General features: G+C 39.1%; 1 protein-coding gene and 1 long non-coding RNA gene across 2 annotated transcripts in view; both read left to right on the forward strand.

Moving 5' to 3' along the window:
- LOC148279999 (uncharacterized) overlaps positions 1-20,833 on the forward strand; it is a 233,012-nt gene that overhangs the window by 118,007 nt on the left and 94,172 nt on the right. The gene's annotated exons all lie outside the window — the stretch shown is intronic.
- LOC148280000 (uncharacterized) lies at positions 4,153-17,786 on the forward strand. The gene is made up of 2 exons (XM_088229053.1): positions 4,153-4,298; positions 11,175-17,786. The coding sequence occupies exon 2, from the start codon at positions 12,107-12,109 to the stop codon at positions 17,345-17,347; it is 5,241 nt and encodes a 1,746-aa protein (XP_088085179.1). The 5' UTR covers positions 4,153-4,298; positions 11,175-12,106; the 3' UTR covers positions 17,348-17,786.

Here is a 20,833-nt window from a genome sequence, read left to right on the forward strand (position 1 = left end):
TTTTACGAACGTTTCGATTTAGAAAAACCTAGAAAGTTGATATAATATCTGGTTGAAATGTCAAATTATACAAATTATACTCTTTTTCTTCTATGGTAAAAACGTTCCTTACAAGGTGCGGAGGCTTTAAAGCGGAAACCGGAAATACTACACGAAGATATAAGGAGTGACGTCATTATTTACGATTTTAAAATGAATACTATTTTTAACATTTTTTATTTATTTTTGCGTGCGTTTTTGAGATATTTCATCCTACTCCAAAATTTTTAAATATTCACGTGTACACGAAAACATTTTCAAAATTTAATTCCGGGTTAGGCTGGAATTCCTCATTGCAACAACAAAAAAACCCTTGACCCTGTTGTATAATAAATAGACCCGGTACTCTTATTCTACCAACATAAAAAATAAACCAAATATTGTTTTGCCCTCAAAATCATCTAGAGTACTTTCACATCTTTAGCTTAGAATTCAAAAGGATTTTGGCTGGTTTGATATTCTTGCACAAATTAATATTTAACTATATAGATGCCCATGATATCCTTGCTCAGATAAACCTTAAATACATCGCCGTAACTTGCGTACCAATCCTGTCTTTGCTGTGGGAAATTATAAAACTAATATCGGATTGTTTTCACCTCTGCCAAGGGTCCTCAAAACAGTGAACGAAATCTCACTAAACGGTACTATCGATGTGTTCCTACAGCAAGGGCAGGCATTTAAGAAGCAAGTGGTGTTGTCTCTCCTGACTCGCGATGTTACACTTGCCATTTCCGCCTAGATTATGCTATATACATATTGTGTACCTTTTGTTAATTATACACTTTGTTAGTTTAAGTAGATTTTAAGAATATTTAAATTAAATATTTCTCATTAATGCTAATATATCAGGGCTTACTTAAACCTGTTGATTGGCTTAAAAAAAAAAAAAATTGAAAAAAAAAGGTATTTTATCACGATAAAATATATGGCCCAAGCCCAATAACAACAGTTGTATGAAGAAACATACAAATTATGTACAAGAAACTGAATAAAAATAAAACTATATAACAAAGACAAACAACTGTAATAAAATAATGTTGTACAATATATTCATAACTCTTGTGTGGCTGTGATGTCATATTAGTCTACATACGATACAAGACTTGATATATCTCGCTTATTTGTTAAAATGACGAATTAGTATCTTTTAAATCTTCAAATCGTCATTTTCATACCGATTTGGAAAGTAAAATGTGTAGAACTACGCTGTATTTTAATACGAAAAATATTTCATCTTGCTACGCAAAAAAATCATGTCCGCCAATACAGCAATACATCTATAAGAGAGATCACGAAGATAGTACTTATAACAAGGAAGACGTAGACGCTGTTTTGTGGCCGGTGTAGTGTGAAACAGATTCAGTCGGTTATTGACAATGACGGGAGACGCACGCATGTAGATACTCGTAATATGAGCGGCGTATTTATATATTAAATTTGACTTGATTTCCTGTACATAAAACAATTTTACTTGATTTCCTGTACATAAAAAAAAATCGGTTAATAGGAAAATCACGTCGTGGGAGAGAAAAATTCATGTGATTAATCATCATTATAACCTTGTCTGCACTCAATGGTGCATAGGGCACAGCATTTGTACACCAAATGGAGCGTGTCTCGTGAAGATGAGGTGATTATTCTAATGTTTCAGGTGCCAGTCCATTAACAATTAAATATAAATTTTAGTGTTAAACCACCTTTATTATTTTTATTTTATTTATTTATATATCACAAAAAAAAATAACCTTCTTAAACAAAATTTTCAGAAGGTGATTATTACAGTTGCTTGTATGAAAACGGCCTGGCTGTTTTAAGCCGAACATAGAATTGACCTACCTGAACTCGAAAACACCAAAATCTCATATTTCCTTAATTATAAACTGGCTGTTTTCTGCATAATAACTTTCATTTATTGTGATGACCTTACGAAATTGTATAATATATAAATAGATTAAATTGATAATTTAAAATTAAAAATAATATAAAAAATGATATCACTAATATTTAAAGCATTAACTTTGTGGTCAAACATTTTAATAAAGCCTATTAAAATGCATGTCTTGTTGGTTTTATATTTTTATGCAACAACTATGGGGAAGGTGTATAGTGGGTTTTGCATGTTGGTTTAGTTAGTGTCCTGACGAAGAGACGGGTACGTCTCAAAACCGGTAGACTTAGAAAAGTCAGTTAGTAGTTATCTACAAATATTTAATAACATTTATTTAAAATGATAGTTGAAAAAAAGAAGGATCGATTATTTTTTACTTATTTGTAAGTAAATGTTGTTTCCCATTTAATTGATGAACTGTATCTCAATAAATTGAGATTTTTATTGGTTTATATTTTCTTCTTTTTATTGTTTGTGAACCATAATAAATTAATTAAATCAAGTTTATCCAACTAACGTACTCATTTACGTTTCATTGCCATCAAAATATTCCTTAAACGATTAAATTATTGAACAGGTTTGGTATACATCGGAACAAGCTTTTCATTAACACAATAAGAAAAATCGGTGGAGCAAAGTTGAGTAAGAAAATACAATTATTTATGTATTACGTAGCGTAAGTTAAACAAAAGAAGGAAGGATTTTCCATCTGTGTGAATACTGAATACATTCTTTGCCGAATAATGAAGAGTTACTTTAGAAATTTAGTTAGTGAATTATTAAGGAGTTTCTTCAGATTTCTCGTAAAGATAAAATAAAGACTGCTCTTTGTAAATAAAGTTCAAGGATGGTTGGCAAGATTTTCCGAAAAATTGAAAACAGTTTAACAATATAGAAAACGTTTGAAATTCCTTCTAAATATATACAAATGCTGAGCTTCATTTGAAGAATTTCCAAACCCATTAAAAAACCAAACACATTGAAAACTTTATGCAACACTTTTGTACGCAGTAACTTGGAGTTTGCATCCGTTTTGTGGAGCCCACAATATATAACAAACATGGAAAAGATTGAAAATGTTCAACGAAATTTTTTTAAATACCTAGATTTTGGAAACAATAAAACGCTTTGTACTTACAGCCAATCTGCCAGACAAAATAGATTTTTCACCCTTGAAAATAGACGCATAATGGAGTTCTGGTACCAACCCTAATGTATGGAAGTGAAGCATGGAGTTGGAAAAAAAGGGACGAAAGTAGACTGAATGCTGTTGAAATGCGATCCCTCAGGCGAATGTGCGGAAAAACAATGTATGATAGGTGCCCTAATGTCGAAATTAGAGCAGAATGCAAGGCTGAGTTAAGCATTATCGACAAAATTAAGAAAGGTCTTTTGCGATGGTTCGGTCATGTGGAGCGAATGAATGATGAAAGAACGGCTAAAAAGATTTATGATGCGAATGTGTCTGGTTGTAGAAGTCGAGGAAGGCCGAGAAAGACATGGCATGATCAAGTACAACAAATTCTTGAAAGTGGTCATGTGAAAAGTCGGAATAATCGACGTGCGTGCATGAGAAGATGTATGAATGTGAAGGAAGCAAAGGAAGTGTGCCAGGACAGAGTGGTGTGGCGTTCTATCCTCTCTGCCTACCCCTCCGGGGAAATGGCGTGATGGTTAGTTAGTTAGTTAGTTAGAAAATAGACGCACTGTATCTACATTATGATTAAATAATAAAGTAGACTCTTTTAACCTCTTCTCCAAAATTAATCTTAATGCGTGGCATGAAATAAGTATTTATTCCATCTGCCAGTCTGTAGCACTAACTATGCACAACACTCTTTTCTCTATCGTTCTTGTTCTATTTACTCGTATAAGCCTTTTTTTCATCTATTGATATATTTAACACGCTCCTTAATTTATTTAAAAATAAATTAAGACTCATTCTTTCCGGCTGTGATACGATCCCACTTGCTATTAAATTATGCATACTTACACACACCTGAACACTTACTCCCACACAAATACACACAAACACACCTTTACACTTACTCTCATACACATAAACACACCCTTTTGTTATACCACAATTTAATATGTAAGATTTTTATTGAGAAACTCGCTGGTCTGTCTTTAAACCGTATCTTTTTTATGTTATGACATAATTGTCGACTGTTTGTTTCTATAAAAAAAGGTAAAATAATTCATCAATAAATACATTTGTATATTTTATTTAAATTATTTATTGACAATTCTTGATGGAATTCCATTGTAATGATGTAAAAACTTATATTTACATATAAGTTATTAATTTTAAAATACTTGGTACAAAGAGGGGGAAAGCGCTAATTAGTTAAATAAATAAGTGGAAGTACACCAAGTATTTTAAAATAATAACTTATATGTAAATATAAGTTATTACATCATCACATTTATTTATATTGTTGTCCCAAAATTCCGGCAAAAAATAATTTTGATTAGAAACACCGGTTTATAATTCAAAATTGTTATTTCTATATTGATTATATATGATAACTGTATCGTATATGATATTCAGTTTTATATGGAATAGCTTATCGGATAAATGGCCTCCGCGGCTTTGCTGTCACATACGCTCTCTTTTGTCATAATTTTCGATGACCGTTTTGCATAAATGTTGCTGAATTTTGTTGACACGGCGCTCAATTTCCACTTTCAAGGTATAGGTGGTCGTGAGCCTTTAGCTTAAACCTTAGACTCAAAAAAGCCCTAAAGAAAATTTCGACGGTGCTAAATCGCATGATCTGGGCGGCTAATTCTGACAACCAAAACGGAAAATTAACCGACCAGAAGAAATATCATTAAGTTATTGAACTGTTTCTCCGACTGTGTAGCACGTGGCACCGCTTTGTTGGAACCACGTGTCGTCCAGATACATATACCTTGCAATTTAGGCGCAAAAATTAGATTATCATGTCGTGATAGCGAGCATCATTAGCAGACATAGCTGACCAGCCGTATTTTCGAAGAAGAATGGTCCGATGATGCCTCAGCCTAAAATCTACACTAAACAGTGACACGTTATGGAAGCATCTGTTTATCTTTAATCACTTGTGGAGTTTCTGAACTCCAAATACGGCAATTTTGACGATTAAAGTAGCTTAACAAATTACAACAGAGATGAAGAATACATTAAAGAAGAAAATATGGAAGTCTAGGCATTTACAAAGATAATGAGCTGTCATTGGCTGGTTTAAGTGGCCACTTTACTCACTGTGTAACATTCACTATTATTCCCATATTTGAACATCTATATTTCTTAAATTCTTCCATTTGTTGATTATAGTGAAGTTAAAGAGCTGAAATCTTTATTGTTGTGAAGAGATTCATCTGACTGAATTATTTCACAACGCCTGAAAACCATTTTCCAATTTATAAACTTCTTCTTGGACTAGTTTGTTTTATTACAATATTTGAGTTTGTCCAAATGTTTGTAGACAAAAGAAGCTATGTAGCCCTCGGGCAACATTTGGACGAGTTCAAATATTGTAATTAAAGTAGCTATCAATATGAAAATGAACCCCATGAAATTACGAACTGTAGCGGCCAAACCTTTTTTTTTTTAAATATTGCTCAACAGTGAAAGCGCATAATTCTTTCGTCTATCACTCCATTTTTGATAATTCTTAACTATCCGTTTGATGCGGAGCAGGTTCAGAAATACAAATCTTTAAAAAATCATATCGCTGAAAATTTTATATATAAACGTAAAAATAGTAAAGATGTTGACTATTTTTTAAAACCACTGAACTTCCTTACTCATTGGAGTGTTCGTACGAAACAACGAATTGGTATTTAATAAAGTTTTGTGGTATATTACATATTTCGGTATCACGTATAATAATTACGGTTTGTTTTATTGCTTACACAAAGGGAATTATTTCCATTTCCACAATAACACATACAAATATCCGGATGCTAAACTAGGAAGCAAGGAACAACAACTAAATTGAAATTATAATAAATTTATAATTAATAATCCGACAAATATTCTCCACGATCTGCAGTTACGTAGCGTATTCTGTCAATACAATTTTGGGTCACTTTTTCTGACAAATTCAGCGTTATTTTTGAAATGGTGCATGTTACATTGGCTTCCAATGCTTCAGGAGTTGTTGGTCCGTTTCCATAAACCATAAACCATGGACATGCCTACCACCCATAAGAAATAATCCAAAGGCGCCAAACCACAGGATCATGGAGGCCAATTAGCAAGAGCATATCTGCAAATAATGTTGTCAGTAAACTTGTCCCGCAGTAAATTGATGGTTTCACAAGGGAAGGAACCCAAAACTGCCGTCATTAGCAAAAAGGTAGTTATTTGCAAAAAGTCTTATATTGAGATATGAAACTTTTTAGTATTTATCAACATTATACATAAAAAAAAGTAATCATATGTAAACACAGTATGTATAATATACTTTACAGATCTGGACTTGGAGGGAGAGATTTAGTAAAATGAGACATCTTGTGTTCCACACAGTTGCCAGTCTCTTTATAGACCTGGACTTGGAGGGCGAGAACTATTCACGGGGACCCGTCACAATAGATCTTCACAGGTTGCAGTGACGTCAGACGCTTGTACAGCACTGACCCCTACCCTTAAGAATAAAAATAATCATGTATTCAATTCATTTTGTAATTTTTGACCAAAAACTGACTTTTTGCTTGTGAGAGCAGTATACATTTGGCGAACTAAACACTATCTTTATTCATGTAATTCCACTGTACGTGTGATTTCACCGAACTTCTCCTAAATGGCTTAACCAATTTACGTGCGGTTTTCAGCGAAATGTAGATCTTTGCGCTGTGCGTGTTCGTAGATATTAAAATTTTCAATCGAATCTGTGAAAAAAATGTTAGAAGCACAAATCGTTTTTTATCAACCTACCAGGGGTGCATTCGACAAGAATGCATAATTTACAAAAAAAATGGAAGGGTGTTGTTTTTTTGTGTTTAACCCTTATACTGCTAAACAACGATATATCGTTGTTGTTAATCCCTATCATAAAGTTCTAACTAGACTGATGCTGACGTCATAATCCCCAAAAGGGTAAATGAATTCGGGAACTGCTTGTTGCACTTAACCGTCAGTGGTATAAAACATTTTCAAAAAATAAAAATGACTTATTCGACGGCTTATTATTTAGTTTCGTACCTATTTCAGGCCTACGGAAAATTTAATACAAAAAATGTTTTCTTACGCGCGGTGAAAATTCGAGCATTAAATTGTACAGCATAGTTTCTTAAAAATTAATAAAAAATAATATAAAATATTTTAATAAAAACGAACTACTTTGAACGACGTCACTTGTTTATATGAATCAACCAATGATGAGAGGGCTGTGGAAGATTTCCGGTTTGCTAATCGTCAATGGAGCAATCAACAGAACAAATCAAGAAGAAGCGGAAGAGAACTTGCGACGTCACACGCGGATTAATTTCGGAAATACAAAACTTTAAAAAATCGTAGCGCTGATAATACGATACATAAAAATTGAAAAAAAAGCTTTGTTTAGTGGTTTATTAACAAATATATATTTTTTTTAAACAACTAAATTTCCTCATTATACATTTATTTATGATGTTTAAATTTGCAGTGTTTTTAAAAAAAGAGAAACGACTAAACACAAGAAACTTCTAGCTAGCCGGGAACGGCTAACAGGGAATTTTTTGCATTGCAAAAACAGTGAAATAAAAAATAAATCATTTTAATATTTAGAATTTTTAATCACTTATATTATATTTGAGAAAAATAATTATATTCTGTGTCTTCCCTGCTATTATACCCGATCCAGTGATTACAAAAATATTGATGTATTTCCGTAATGAATAACTAATTGAATACTTTACCTTTAATATAATAACTCTTATCTAGTAAGGTCCCTATATCACCGGAAAACCCCGTAATTAAGAATATAAACAAATAAGTAAAGAGCCATAAAATATAAAAATAATTCACCATGGAACCTAAATGATTGTCAATTAGGACGTTTGAATATTGAAAAATCATTGGTTGATTTATTATAATGGGTACCTACAGTAATGTGAAATTGAAATGTTTTAGCTTTTCATTAGGCAGTAATTATTACTCTACAAACAAAACGTAATTATTACTATACAAACTCTATTCTAGAAACTATTCTACAAACAAAACGTAACTGTGGTAAATAAAGTATATCAGCTCGATCTTGATCCAAAAATATTTCAGAAATGCTTCTTCGATTTTGAGCTCTTCATAAGAGTCATATAAACTATCATCACTATCACTTAGAAGTTGATCGTTATTTTCGAATTCACTTTCGGAATAGGTTGAGCTGCTAAGCTTCCGAGTTTCTAGGTGAGGTATTATTATTTCTATATCACTTTTAATATCCGTTATCATTTTGAATGATATACTTTGTATATTTATTCACAATAAAAAGGACCCTTTGCAGAGTTAACTTGTCAGTTAGAGTAATAAAGTAAGATTAAAAATATATATAAATGTACACAATATGTAATTTACCACAGCTGTTTGTAATTTCAGCAACTGTTGTCTATTTTGCTCAATCCATTATGCGTGAACTAGCTATTAGTGAAACGGAATATTTTTCTTGGAAGTGATATCAATTTGTGAGACAGTTGTACGAAAACATTATTTTTTAAATTAAAATTATATTATAACATCTACCAAGAAATAACATCACTTCTTAGTACATTTACCCGTTATCATGAAGTTTCAATCTAAATAACTCCATACAAACATTTGGACATACTCAAAATATTGTTGATCGAAATAATTTGCATAAAAAAATTTTTTTAAAGTATTTTTAGGCATTACCTAGGAGGTGAAATAATTTATCCAGATGAAACTCGCCGAATTCAATAAAGGTTTCAGCTCTTTTAGTTTGCAAAAGTCAACAGATGCAAGAGTTGAGGTAATGTAAAAATAATGGTGAATATTTCGAGGTGTGTAAAGTGGCCATTTAAAACAGCCAATTACAGATCATAAGTCCTGTAAATGCCTAGACTTCCATATTCCCTTGGCAAAAATGTGTTCCCTCTCTGTTGCAACAAATTCCAAGATATATTTTACTCAAATTTTGTTTAGCATGCATTGATGGAAGTGGTAGGTTTGATAATAAGGGCACTTTGCCCCGCAATCAACAAAAAACCACCATAATACTGACGTTTCAATAATAACTATTAAAACAATGCGCCTTGAGATTGCTGCGCGAGATCATTTTTGTTTGTTTTTATTTTCCATTAAGAAAGGGTTTACAACCGCTGTACGAGAATGTGTTGCGGGCGGCACGAGTTGTCCATCTTGCTCACTCCACTGGGCTTGAATTAGATATTTATGAAATGGAAGATTTTTCTTGGAATTGCTATTAATTTTTAAAACAGTAGTGTGTTTGGAAAACAACGTATTCGATAAAATATTTTTAAAATGTATTAATAATAAGATTTCTGATTAGATTCTTGAAAAACTGCGTAGCAGCGTAAGGGTTAAAAGAAGTTTGTCTTTGAATGTTTACAAACAACATTCGCTTTTAATGGATCCCAATCAGATTCTTTCCTTACATTTCTTATAATTTCTTCCCATTTATTTCTTTTAAAAATAAATATATTTTTGAAAATCGCATTCATGAATAAAGTGCTTCCCTGTTGGTGAGAAGAGCTGAGTTTGACATTTGCAAAAAGAATGCTATAATTAAAAATGAATTATAATAAAATCAAATAATGAATTATTTTACGTTTTGGAATTCAACCACAAACAAGAACCTAGGTACCCTCTTATCAATGAAAAGTCTTTTTCCTGGGTATTAGCAGGCAAGCCAACTTTCGGGCAGGACAACGTCTGTTGGGTCCGCTAGGACTATATAAGTTATATTTAAATATAGTTTTTTTTTATTTTTTAAATTAAATAAATATTAGCGTTCTTATAATTTACCCAAATAATTTAATTTTGTTGGCAATTTTCAAAGAGTTGTAAGTAACTCACTATTAGAAAATGAAAATCAAGTTGCGGTAGTATGTAGTTCGAACGTCAGACCTCTGATCCGTGAGTCCGCAACAGCCACTGAACCACAATCCGATTCAAGTTATTAGGTAAACGTTTAGAATTCATATCGTTAATTGTGGAGGTTTCACAATTGTAGATTACGCAGACAGGGTATAGTCTAAACTAAACAGATTTTTGAAGTAAATTAACACAATCCCCAAGCGTCGTTTGAATGTAAGGCATTTCATTATTAATTAGAGTACTGTTACAGAGCATAAATGTAACACAAAACTTTTATCATTAGTTTGATATGAAACAGTATTGTTTGTAGAATGTTCTATCATGACAATAAGACGTGTGTTTCATGGTTATCAAATTCAATTATATTTACGAAACATAATACGGTTTTGCCAGCAAAAATCAGATCTCGGAAATCCAGACATGTCGCAATCAAAAAATATTTCTTAAATCTTTTTGATGGTAATAATTATTCATGTATTTATATAGATGGCGTAAAGTATTGTGTTTTATGTTTCTAATACAATAATGTTTTTTTTTTTTATTTCGGATGTATTAATATGTATGATATTATGTATTGTCAAAAAATGATTTTTATTATGTACGGTCCCAAATGAGTTTCTTCAATAACTCCTGAGAGTATAATATGTACTTTTTGTATTGTGTGTTTTATAAATAAAATAAAAAAAATGGTAAGGAACATTTTTTTTTCTTCTATAGAATCGCAGAAATTAATGGTTTACATATTTCGTCTTCTTCAAGATTTTGCTAATAAAATGTCATAATAATATTTTTGGCTATTAATATTAAATTTATATAATGAGTTGTGTGTTAATAGTTATAAGCAAGAACTCGTAGCAACAAAAATGATCACTTTTAAGTACAGGTTTTACAAAACAAAAGCTAAATAAATAACATTTTAATCCGCTTTCAAGTTACGACAGTATTCCTGTTGCCAGGATACAGTAGTACCCCTGTGTCACAAAATATCACGCTGTATTATTCATTATGATGAAGGTTGTATTATTTGGGAGCGACTTATCACAGTTCGCAGGGCGGCTCTGTTTACTGTAGGCTAACTGCGTTGACTTATTTACAGGGTGTTGGCACTCAGCCCTTAAACTGTAAATGGAAAATTGTATCTGAAATTCGCCCCTGAACAAATAGCACACAATTTGACATCCAACTACAAACTACAATCAGTGTTGCCGACGTAAAAGTACATGCACCAACTTGGCGGCCCTTCCTGGGGTTTTAATGTAGCATAGGAGGCTTCAGTATGTGTAAGCGATCTACCACCTCCTCAATAAAGACTAGTATTTGTCACTTTCGGGGGTGGTGATCGCCATACTGAAGCCCACATATAGATTAGAATTCATGAAAATATTTGTATGCCCATAATGTGTTTTTATGTTGTTCTGTATAAGTGTTGATCGCCGCGCGGTCGGCGGGGAACTGCGGCCGGTAGCGGGAGGGTGGGGACCTTATACGTGGCGCGAGAGAGACCGATAGAGCCGGCAAATGTGCTCGCTATCTCTCTCGCCGCGTGATTGGTCAACCTAGCACCGCCCGCTATTGGCCTAGCCCACCGCCGCACGGCAAAATGTTGTATATATAGCCCCGCCGGGGAAAAATAAAGTCAGTCATCTCACCACACTACTAAGGCTTTCTACTCTCCACTTCACCTCCCTACCTCGCTTCAAACCGGACCTCATCGCCACCTGGATTCGAACACCGCTACCCCCCTGGACTTGGAACTCGGATACTCTTTGGATTGGATTTTGGACCCCGGATAATTTGGACCCTTGGATACTTCCCCGGAACACACCCCGCCGTTCCCACCGACGGAGAGATACCGGCCTTACAACCCGGTTGCCTGACTCAGGATTGCGGCCGCCAGCGCTACTCGCTAGCGACCCCGCAAGGGATCTCTAGGCGACGATACCTCCCCCGGAGCTTATCGTTCGTCGGCCGAGGCCCGCCTACGCCCGGCCACTCTGCGTTTGACACCAGCACCTATAGAAATACAGTTCTTGTGACGGGCGCGATTGCTACGGACGAAGCAGTGATCCGCCGCGTCTGTTACAAGTTGGTCCTTCGAGAAGAACCGGATATTCATCGCAGAGCGCCTAGAGATGACTTCGAGAACCCCTTCACTCCGCTCGGGTCGAGGAGGCACGGAACCGAGAGAAGACCCTGCTACAGATCAGGACTCAGCCGAGTCGGACACATCCGAAGATACAGTCCAGCGGCTGAGGACGCAGGTTCGAACGCTCCGTGCTTCACTACACGATCAAGACCGACGCGTGCCCTTGGAGACGAATCCCGAGCCCGCGCCGCGTACTACGGATATGGACGGCATCATGACGGTGCTGTCAAAAATGGCGATTCTACTAGAGGCTTCGCAAGGAAGAAGCCCGACTTCAGCCCCAGAGGACGTTAGCAGAGTCGGCGCCATGATAGCGCGCCAATCTACTGCCAAGGACCTACCCGCCTTCGCCGGAGAGCCGCAGGAATGGGCTACTTTCAAATCGCAGTACACTCAGTCGACGGAGATGTGCTGCCTTTCGGATCCAGAAAACCTCCTGCGTCTACAGCGTGCGTTAAAAGGACGGGCAAGAGAATCTGTGTCGTCATTACTAGTGGATCCAAGCCAAGTGAGGGTGATAATGAAGACGTTGGAGCTACACTACGGCCAGCCGGACATTGTAGCGTCTTCCTTGTTGGAAAAAGTGAGAAGGCTCCGCTGCATACAGAACGACGGATCTACGCAAGCATTAGTAGATCTGTCTAGCGCAGTTCGGAACGCGATAGCGACCTTAGAAGGCTTCGGTGGCGATTACATGTCTACGCCACAACTACTAAGTGAACTAGTGAGCAAGTTACCGCTGTGCATGAAGTCTCTCTGGTGGTACAGCAGAAGAGGAAACCGGGTGAGGCCCTCCGCGAAGGATTTCGCGCTCTTCTTGGAAGATTTAACGGAATCTTCGATGATAGGCGGCGGAATAGAGCCGCAAGTGTACAGCGGAAAACAACGCGAGAAGCCACAGAAGCGAGAACAAGTGCATACAGTGATTTCAACAGAGGGAAACGGGAAAAGTGTAGCGTCATGTGTTTTGTGCGGACGAGGACATTTACTACAAACGTGCCAGGAATACATAGAGTGTAGTATTCCGGAAAGATGGGACATAGTGAAGCGAAAGAATTTGTGTTTTTCGTGTTTATCGAACACTCATCGGGCGATAAAGTGTAGAAATGTAAAAAAGTGCGGCCTCGATGGATGTCGCCGAACACATCACAAGACATTACACGACAGAAATAGTGCCGATATCAGTGAAGCTCGGTCTAGCGCCGATATACGAGCGCCAGATAATAATGCCCGCCGCAACACGCCTGCAGCGGCGGGCGCCGGGGGAAACAGACCGACCGCGAACGAAACCCGCGCCGCGAGTTCAAATGAAAGAAACTACGATTACGGCCACAGTTCGCGGACGAATAATATAGTGACGAGCACCTACGCTCGGGAGGAACCGGTCCTCCTAAAAGTGATTCCCGTCATGTTAAGTGGTCCGCGAGGACGAGTGAACGCGTACGCGTTACTAGATGAGGGATCAACCGTGACATTGATTGACGCAAAAATAGCAAACGACATCGGCGCGCCGGGAGAGACTCGAGGATTAAAAATCCACGGTGCCGGCGGAATGTGCGTAACAGATAGTGCATCAAGAAAAGTCACAATTAAAGTGCGCGGAGTTACGGAAGATTTATTCACTCTCCGCGCAAACACAATACAGAAGCTGAGTCTGCCGCTACAGCCCGTGATTGAAGGGGAAGGCAGGATGCGACAAGTGTGCCCGCAGTTACTCATCGGCCAAGATAACGCCTCTCTCATAGTGACGAGAGAGGCACGGAGATGCGGGGAATACATCGCCTCAGTGACAGCCTTAGGAAAGGTGATACACGGTGGGCGGACACGCCAGACTAACGCCAGCATACTAATGGCGCTTAGTACAGAACAGAGACTAGAAAATCTAGTTAAACAAAATTACGCCGTCGACGCGTTAGGTATAAGTTCGACAGCCAAGATATCGCGTCAGGAGGCGCGAGCCACAGAAACCATGAGAGCCACGACACGTTTCCTACCGCAAGGACAGTACGAGACAGGGCTACTGTGGAAAGACAATCGAATATGTTTACCGGATAATCGCCGTACAGCGCTGAATCGATTTTTAAGCATAGAGAAAAAGTTCAGTAAAAACAGTGAATTCGCCGCGGCTTACAAGTTAAAGATTAAAGAATATCTAGACAAGGGGTATGCCCGGGAACTGACGCTGGCTGAAAGACAAGACACTGCGAGTGGGCTTTGGTTTTTGCCGCATTTCGCAGTGACGAACGTGAATAAACCGGATAAAATACGGATAGTATTTGACGCCGCCAGCCGCTGCAACGGGAAGTCATTGAACGACATGTTGGCCAACGGCCCGGACCTTCTCTCATCGCTTATGGGAAATATAATGCGATTTCGCGAGGGAAAGATCGCGCTGGCAGCAGATATAAGGGAGATGTTTCTCCAAATTAAAATAAGAAAAGAAGACCAGAGGGCGCAGCTGTTCCTCTGGCGCGATAGTCCCGAAGAAGAAATTCGGGAAATGATTATGACGTCGATGACGTTCGGCGCGGCGTGTTCACCGAGCAGCGCACAGTACGTGAGAAATCAAGTCGCAGAAGATCACGGGCAAGAGATGGCCGCCGCCAGGGATGCTGTGCGAAATAAATTCTACATGGACGACTATATGGATGCCGTAGACAGTGCAACAGAGGCGATACAACTGCGCCACGATGTCAGCGAACTACTACGGCGGGGCGGATTCATCCTCGCGAATTGGGCGAGTAATGATCCCTCCGTAATGGAAGCGATTCCTTCAAGTCTGAGAGGGAAAAGCGCACGCGAAATAATTAGCGGAACCTCCGTGACAGAGAGGGTCCTCGGCATCAAATGGGACCCGGTGACAGACGAGTTTCAATTTAAATTTAAAGTGTCACGGGAGGTTCCAACAGAGAGGCCTACAAAACGGCAGATGCTAAGTGAAGTTATGAGCATTTTCGATCCACTCGGTTTCGTAGGGTGTTTGACAATACGCCCGCGAATACTGCTACAAGATGTGTGGCGCTCCCACATAGAGTGGGACGAACAAGTGAATGAAGAACACGCAGAGAAATGGCGCACTTGGGTGGACATATTACGCAATACCGAGTGCGCTATACCGCGGCGCGTATCGAGCGCCAATGGCCAGCCAGTAGAGCTGCACGTATTTTCCGATGCCTCGGAGCAAGCGAGCTGCGCCGTAGCCTACATCGTGGAGGAGAACGCCGCCGGAAGGAATGCGACGTTCATGGCTAGCAAGTGCCGAGTTAGCCCGCTACGAGCGCTATCAATTCCACGCCTGGAATTACAAGCCGCGCTCATGGCCGCACGACTGGCGGCCACAATCAAGAAAGAATGCGGAAGTAATATACGCGATACCTACTACTGGACAGATTCTACTACGGTGCTGTGCTGGGTCCAGAGTGATTCGCGCATCTTCACGCCATTTGTAGCCCACCGCCTAGGGGAAATAGATGAGCTAACGAACGCTCAAGAGTGGCGGTGGGTACCAGGAAAGAAGAACCCCGCTGATCTCGGGACGCGGGACGGCGAGATACCAGACATCTCCCCGGCCGGCATGTGGTTCAGTGGGCCGAGTTTCATAAAGAAAAATAAAAGTCAATGGCCGCCGCTCAAGGTAATAACGGCGACCCCGGATACAAGCAGTGAAATAAAGTGTGCGAACAGTGCCATCGTGATGACAGCCCTCCCGGACGAAAGAAGATTTTCCTCCTGGCGGAGACTGATCAGGACTACAGCGTGGGTGTTGCGCTTCATAAACCGCTGCAGGAAAAAGAATACAGGAAGCGCGACACTCATCGCCCCGGAACTCAAGGCATCAGAGAGGGCGTGGATACTCATAAGCCAGACAGACAGTTACCACGCCGAGATAGCCGCAATTAGACGGGGGGAGTGCCTCCCGCGGAACAGCCGCCTGCTGGGCCTCACTCCCTACCTCGATAAAGATAGCGTCCTCAGAATGGGGACGCGAATTATGGAAGCCCCCGCGGTGAGCGAGCAACTAAAGGCGCCCGTCATACTGGACGGAGCGCACGCCTATACGCGTCTATTGATAAGGCATTATCACGAGTCGCGGCAACACGCAAGTACAGAGCGGACACTCAGCGAACTCAGACAACAGTTCTTTATAACACGATTACGGACAAATATAAGGAAAATTATATACGAGTGCCGCTACTGTCGAATACAGAAGGCCCGCCCGCAGCCTCCGCTCATGGGACAGCTGCCTGCCGGCCGACTCGATCATCACGTAAGGCCTTTTACCCACTGTGGGGTGGACATGTTCGGGCCCGTATACGTAACTATCGGAAGACGCCGGGAGAAACGATACGGGGCCCTGTTTACGTGCATGGTTACGAGGGCCGTGCATATTGAAATTACACCGTCGTTGAGTACTGACTCGACGGTGCAGGCCCTCAGAAGGATGGCGGCCCGCAGAGGACATCCGACAACGCTCTACTCGGACAACGGGACGAACTTCAGAGGCGCAGACAAAGAGATGGCGGCCGCCATGAAGGAACTAGCCCACGATCCCGAACTACAGAACGAGGCGACAAGGAGAGGGATCAAATGGGTGTTCAACCCGCCATCGGCGCCACACATGGGGGGAGCCTGGGAACGGCTCGTCCGGTCGATAAAGGGGGCGCTTATGGTGATTCTAAAGGAACAAGCCCCCCGAGAGGAAACGCTAATGACAGCGATAGCGGAGGCCGAGTACACAGTAAACACTCGGCCCCTAACCCACGTCTCGCTTGATAGCCGAGACGACGCTCCGCTGACTCCGATGCACTTTCTCATCGGGTCGAGCGGGGCCCAGCCGCATCTGGCCGATTACAGAGACGCGCCGCCCGAACTGTGCCTCAGAAAACAATGGCGGGTGGCGCAGAAACTAGCCGACGCATTTTGGAAAAGATGGATGAGGGAATATCTCCCGACGTTGGCACAGCGACGGAAGTGGCAACAGGCCGCCACACCGATCATGGTCGATGACCTGGTCATAATAACGGACGCCGCCCTCCCGCGGAATGAATGGCCGCGGGGACGCGTCATAGCAGTCACACCAGGGAAGGATGGACAAGTCAGGAGCGCCCGGGTCCAGACAGCCACCGGAACCTACACACGACCCGCCGTCAAGCTCGCCGTGTTGCAAATCAAGGACGACGTCGGCGCAGAGATGCCTCCTCGGCAGGGGGGAGTGTTGCCGACGTAAAAGTACATGCACCAACTTGGCGGCCCTTCCTGGGGTTTTAATGTAGCATAGGAGGCTTCAGTATGTGTAAGCGATCTACCACCTCCTCAATAAAGACTAGTATTTGTCACTTTCGGGGGTGGTGATCGCCATACTGAAGCCCACATATAGATTAGAATTCATGAAAATATTTGTATGCCCATAATGTGTTTTTATGTTGTTCTGTATAAGTGTTGATCGCCGCGCGGTCGGCGGGGAACTGCGGCCGGTAGCGGGAGGGTGGGGACCTTATACGTGGCGCGAGAGAGACCGATAGAGCCGGCAAATGTGCTCGCTATCTCTCTCGCCGCGTGATTGGTCAACCTAGCACCGCCCGCTATTGGCCTAGCCCACCGCCGCACGGCAAAATGTTGTATATATAGCCCCGCCGGGGAAAAATAAAGTCAGTCATCTCACCACACTACTAAGGCTTTCTACTCTCCACTTCACCTCCCTACCTCGCTTCAAACCGGACCTCATCGCCACCTGGATTCGAACACCGCTACCCCCCTGGACTTGGAACTCGGATACTCTTTGGATTGGATTTTGGACCCCGGATAATTTGGACCCTTGGATACTTCCCCGGAACACACCCCGCCGTTCCCACCGACGGAGAGATACCGGCCTTACAACCCGGTTGCCTGACTCAGGATTGCGGCCGCCAGCGCTACTCGCTAGCGACCCCGCAAGGGATCTCTAGGCGACGATACCTCCCCCGGAGCTTATCGTTCGTCGGCCGAGGCCCGCCTACGCCCGGCCACTCTGCGTTTGACACCAGCACCTATAGAAATACAGTTCTTGTGACGGGCGCGATTGCTACGGACGAAGCAGTGATCCGCCGCGTCTGTTACAATCAGTATTATATTATAAAGGTTTTTTGTAGATATTTTTTAATAAAATTTCATGTTCAAAGATTTCAAAAAAGAAATACAAAATTCAATTATACAAACACCTCGAAAACCTTAATTTTATTGCAAAAAACCAACATGGATTTCAAAAAAGAAAGGGTACCTCCACAGCAATGACATCATTTTGCAACTTTATACAAACCAAAATTGATAAAGGAAATACAGTGACTGCGCTCATACTTGACTTCAAGAAGGCATTTGACACAGTCCACATAGACACCCTTCTAGATAAACTACAACATAAAGGAGTTAAGGGACAAGCTCTCAAAATATTTAAAAACTATCTACAAGGAAGAAAACAGTTTACGAAAATTGAAGAACACAAAAGTGAAATAACAACAATGCAATTCGGAGTACCTCAGGGATCAATATTAGGACCATTGTTTTATATAATATACATTAACGACATAATACACAGTGACATAATGGGAAAAAAACAATCTATGCGGACGACTTAGGAATTTTATATGAAAACAAAAATGACATTGAAACGACTAAAACCATCAACAATGACGTGCAAAAACTATTAGAATGGAGAAACAAAAACTTCTTAACACTAAATGCCAAGAAATGCAATATAATACATTTCGAAACACAAAAGAAGAACCATAACATGAACATAAAAATAAACAACGAAACTCTTAAAGAACTAGAACATGTGACTTACCTAGGGTTCAAAATGGACAGACAATTAAAATGGACAAAACACATAGACAGACTCACTAAAGTAATGGCATCACTACATAGCCTCTTCTACAAAATTAAAGATTTTTTACTAAGAAAGGAAAAAATTATGATGTACGAAGCCTATGTCAAAAGTAAATTGAGTTACATGATCGCCTTCTGGGGAACTGGTAACAAGACAGACATAACAAGAATACAAAGACAACAAAATAACATTCTTAAACTAACATACAACCTACCTTACCTGACCTCTACGACTGAACTGTACAAAAAAACACCTGGTGACCTGAAAGACCCAGTCTGACGATGTCGGTCACGACGAAACCCGGTCACTGTTAAAAATTTAGAAATAGAAGTGGAATAAAACTATATACGTATTATTATAAGTTTGAGTATGTCTAAATGCTTGCAGATTGGCTGGATTTTCTCCCTATGGAGTTATTCATATTAAAATTTATTTCAATAGAGCGGGAAAACATTTTTGAGAAGGGGATATGGAAGTCTAGGTATTTACACGGTTTATGACCTGTCATTAGCTGGTTTAAGTGGCCATTTTACACAATGTGAAACATTCACTATTTGGAGGAAATGTCGACGTTCAAACTTGGGCAGAATGGTGAATGTTACACAGTGTGTAAAGTGGCCACTTAAACCAATCAATGACAGGTCATAAGCCCTGTAAATACCTAGACTTCCATATTTCCTCTCAAAAATGTTTTCCCTCTCTGTTGCACTAAATTTAAACTGGATTAAGTTTTATTTATTATGGAAATCATTCAGTCTTCAACAAAATTCAAGGTGTATTATATCAATTAAAAATAATAAGACAAATTAAGTGCTGTTTTTCCAAAACACGGCATTTGCTTCAAAACGTACTTTTTTATGCGCATCAAATCGCGTAAACAATCTTTGCTTTAAAAAATACACCTTACAACTTAGCCTGAAGGTTATCAAATTGTAAGTTTATAATTTTATTTTATATTTCATAAGCACCTAATAAAAATTATTGAAATTGGGGATGCATATATTTGTATAGAAATACACGAAACAATATAGTTTTTTAGAAAACACGATATTTTATCGTATAAGACATTGATATTTTTTTAAGTCGGGCTTTAGAGTGTTTTGGTCATTTTTTTTTATGTAATAGATACGTCTCAATACTGTTTTTGATTTTAAAAAAAACAAAACTTTCGGGGCGAATATCGTGTGTTAAAAAATCTATTCTCAATTACAGATCTTACAATAATACTTACTGTGGATACAGACGGCGAAATAAATCAAAATAAAATAGTACTAAAAAAAATAATAAACAAAGTATTTATAAAACAGAGAAACATGACATAGTGCCGATTTGTTAACAAAAAAATATACAGAACTACATGAACTTTCCTCTATTAACATATTTTTAACAATTTTAAAGCAATTCATTAGATGTACCAAGTTGGTTTATATTTTAACTAACAGTTTTTGAATCCACTGAAATCGGATTATTGTTTTATTTTGTTCTTAAATATATTTTATTTCGTTATTATTACATAAGGCTCTGATTTTTTAAGGTAAAGCTAATCACATTTATATTTAAGAGTAACAAAATTATTAAAAATTTCCAAACATTCCCGTATTTTAAATGGCCAATGGTTTGATTTTTTTGCTGTTGACAAAATGTAATTATCTGTTTGGTATTTACGATTGAATGAATTTTAATTCAATTTGTTTTTTCGGGTATTTTGTCGAATGAAAAATGTATTTAAGCGCTCTCGAAATTATTTGCGCTAGATAGAAAAATCGTTTACAATTTAACCAATTTGGGATTAAACGATAAAGCAGCTAAAGAATTAAAACTAAATATATACGTCTGTACACTGAAACAACA

The sequence above is a fragment of the Micrasema longulum genome, unplaced genomic scaffold, assembly GCF_059751315.1.
Source record: "Micrasema longulum isolate JH-2025_06_02 unplaced genomic scaffold, ASM5975131v1 h1tg000632l, whole genome shotgun sequence".
In the NCBI taxonomy this organism is placed as follows: domain Eukaryota; kingdom Metazoa; phylum Arthropoda; class Insecta; order Trichoptera; family Brachycentridae; genus Micrasema; species Micrasema longulum.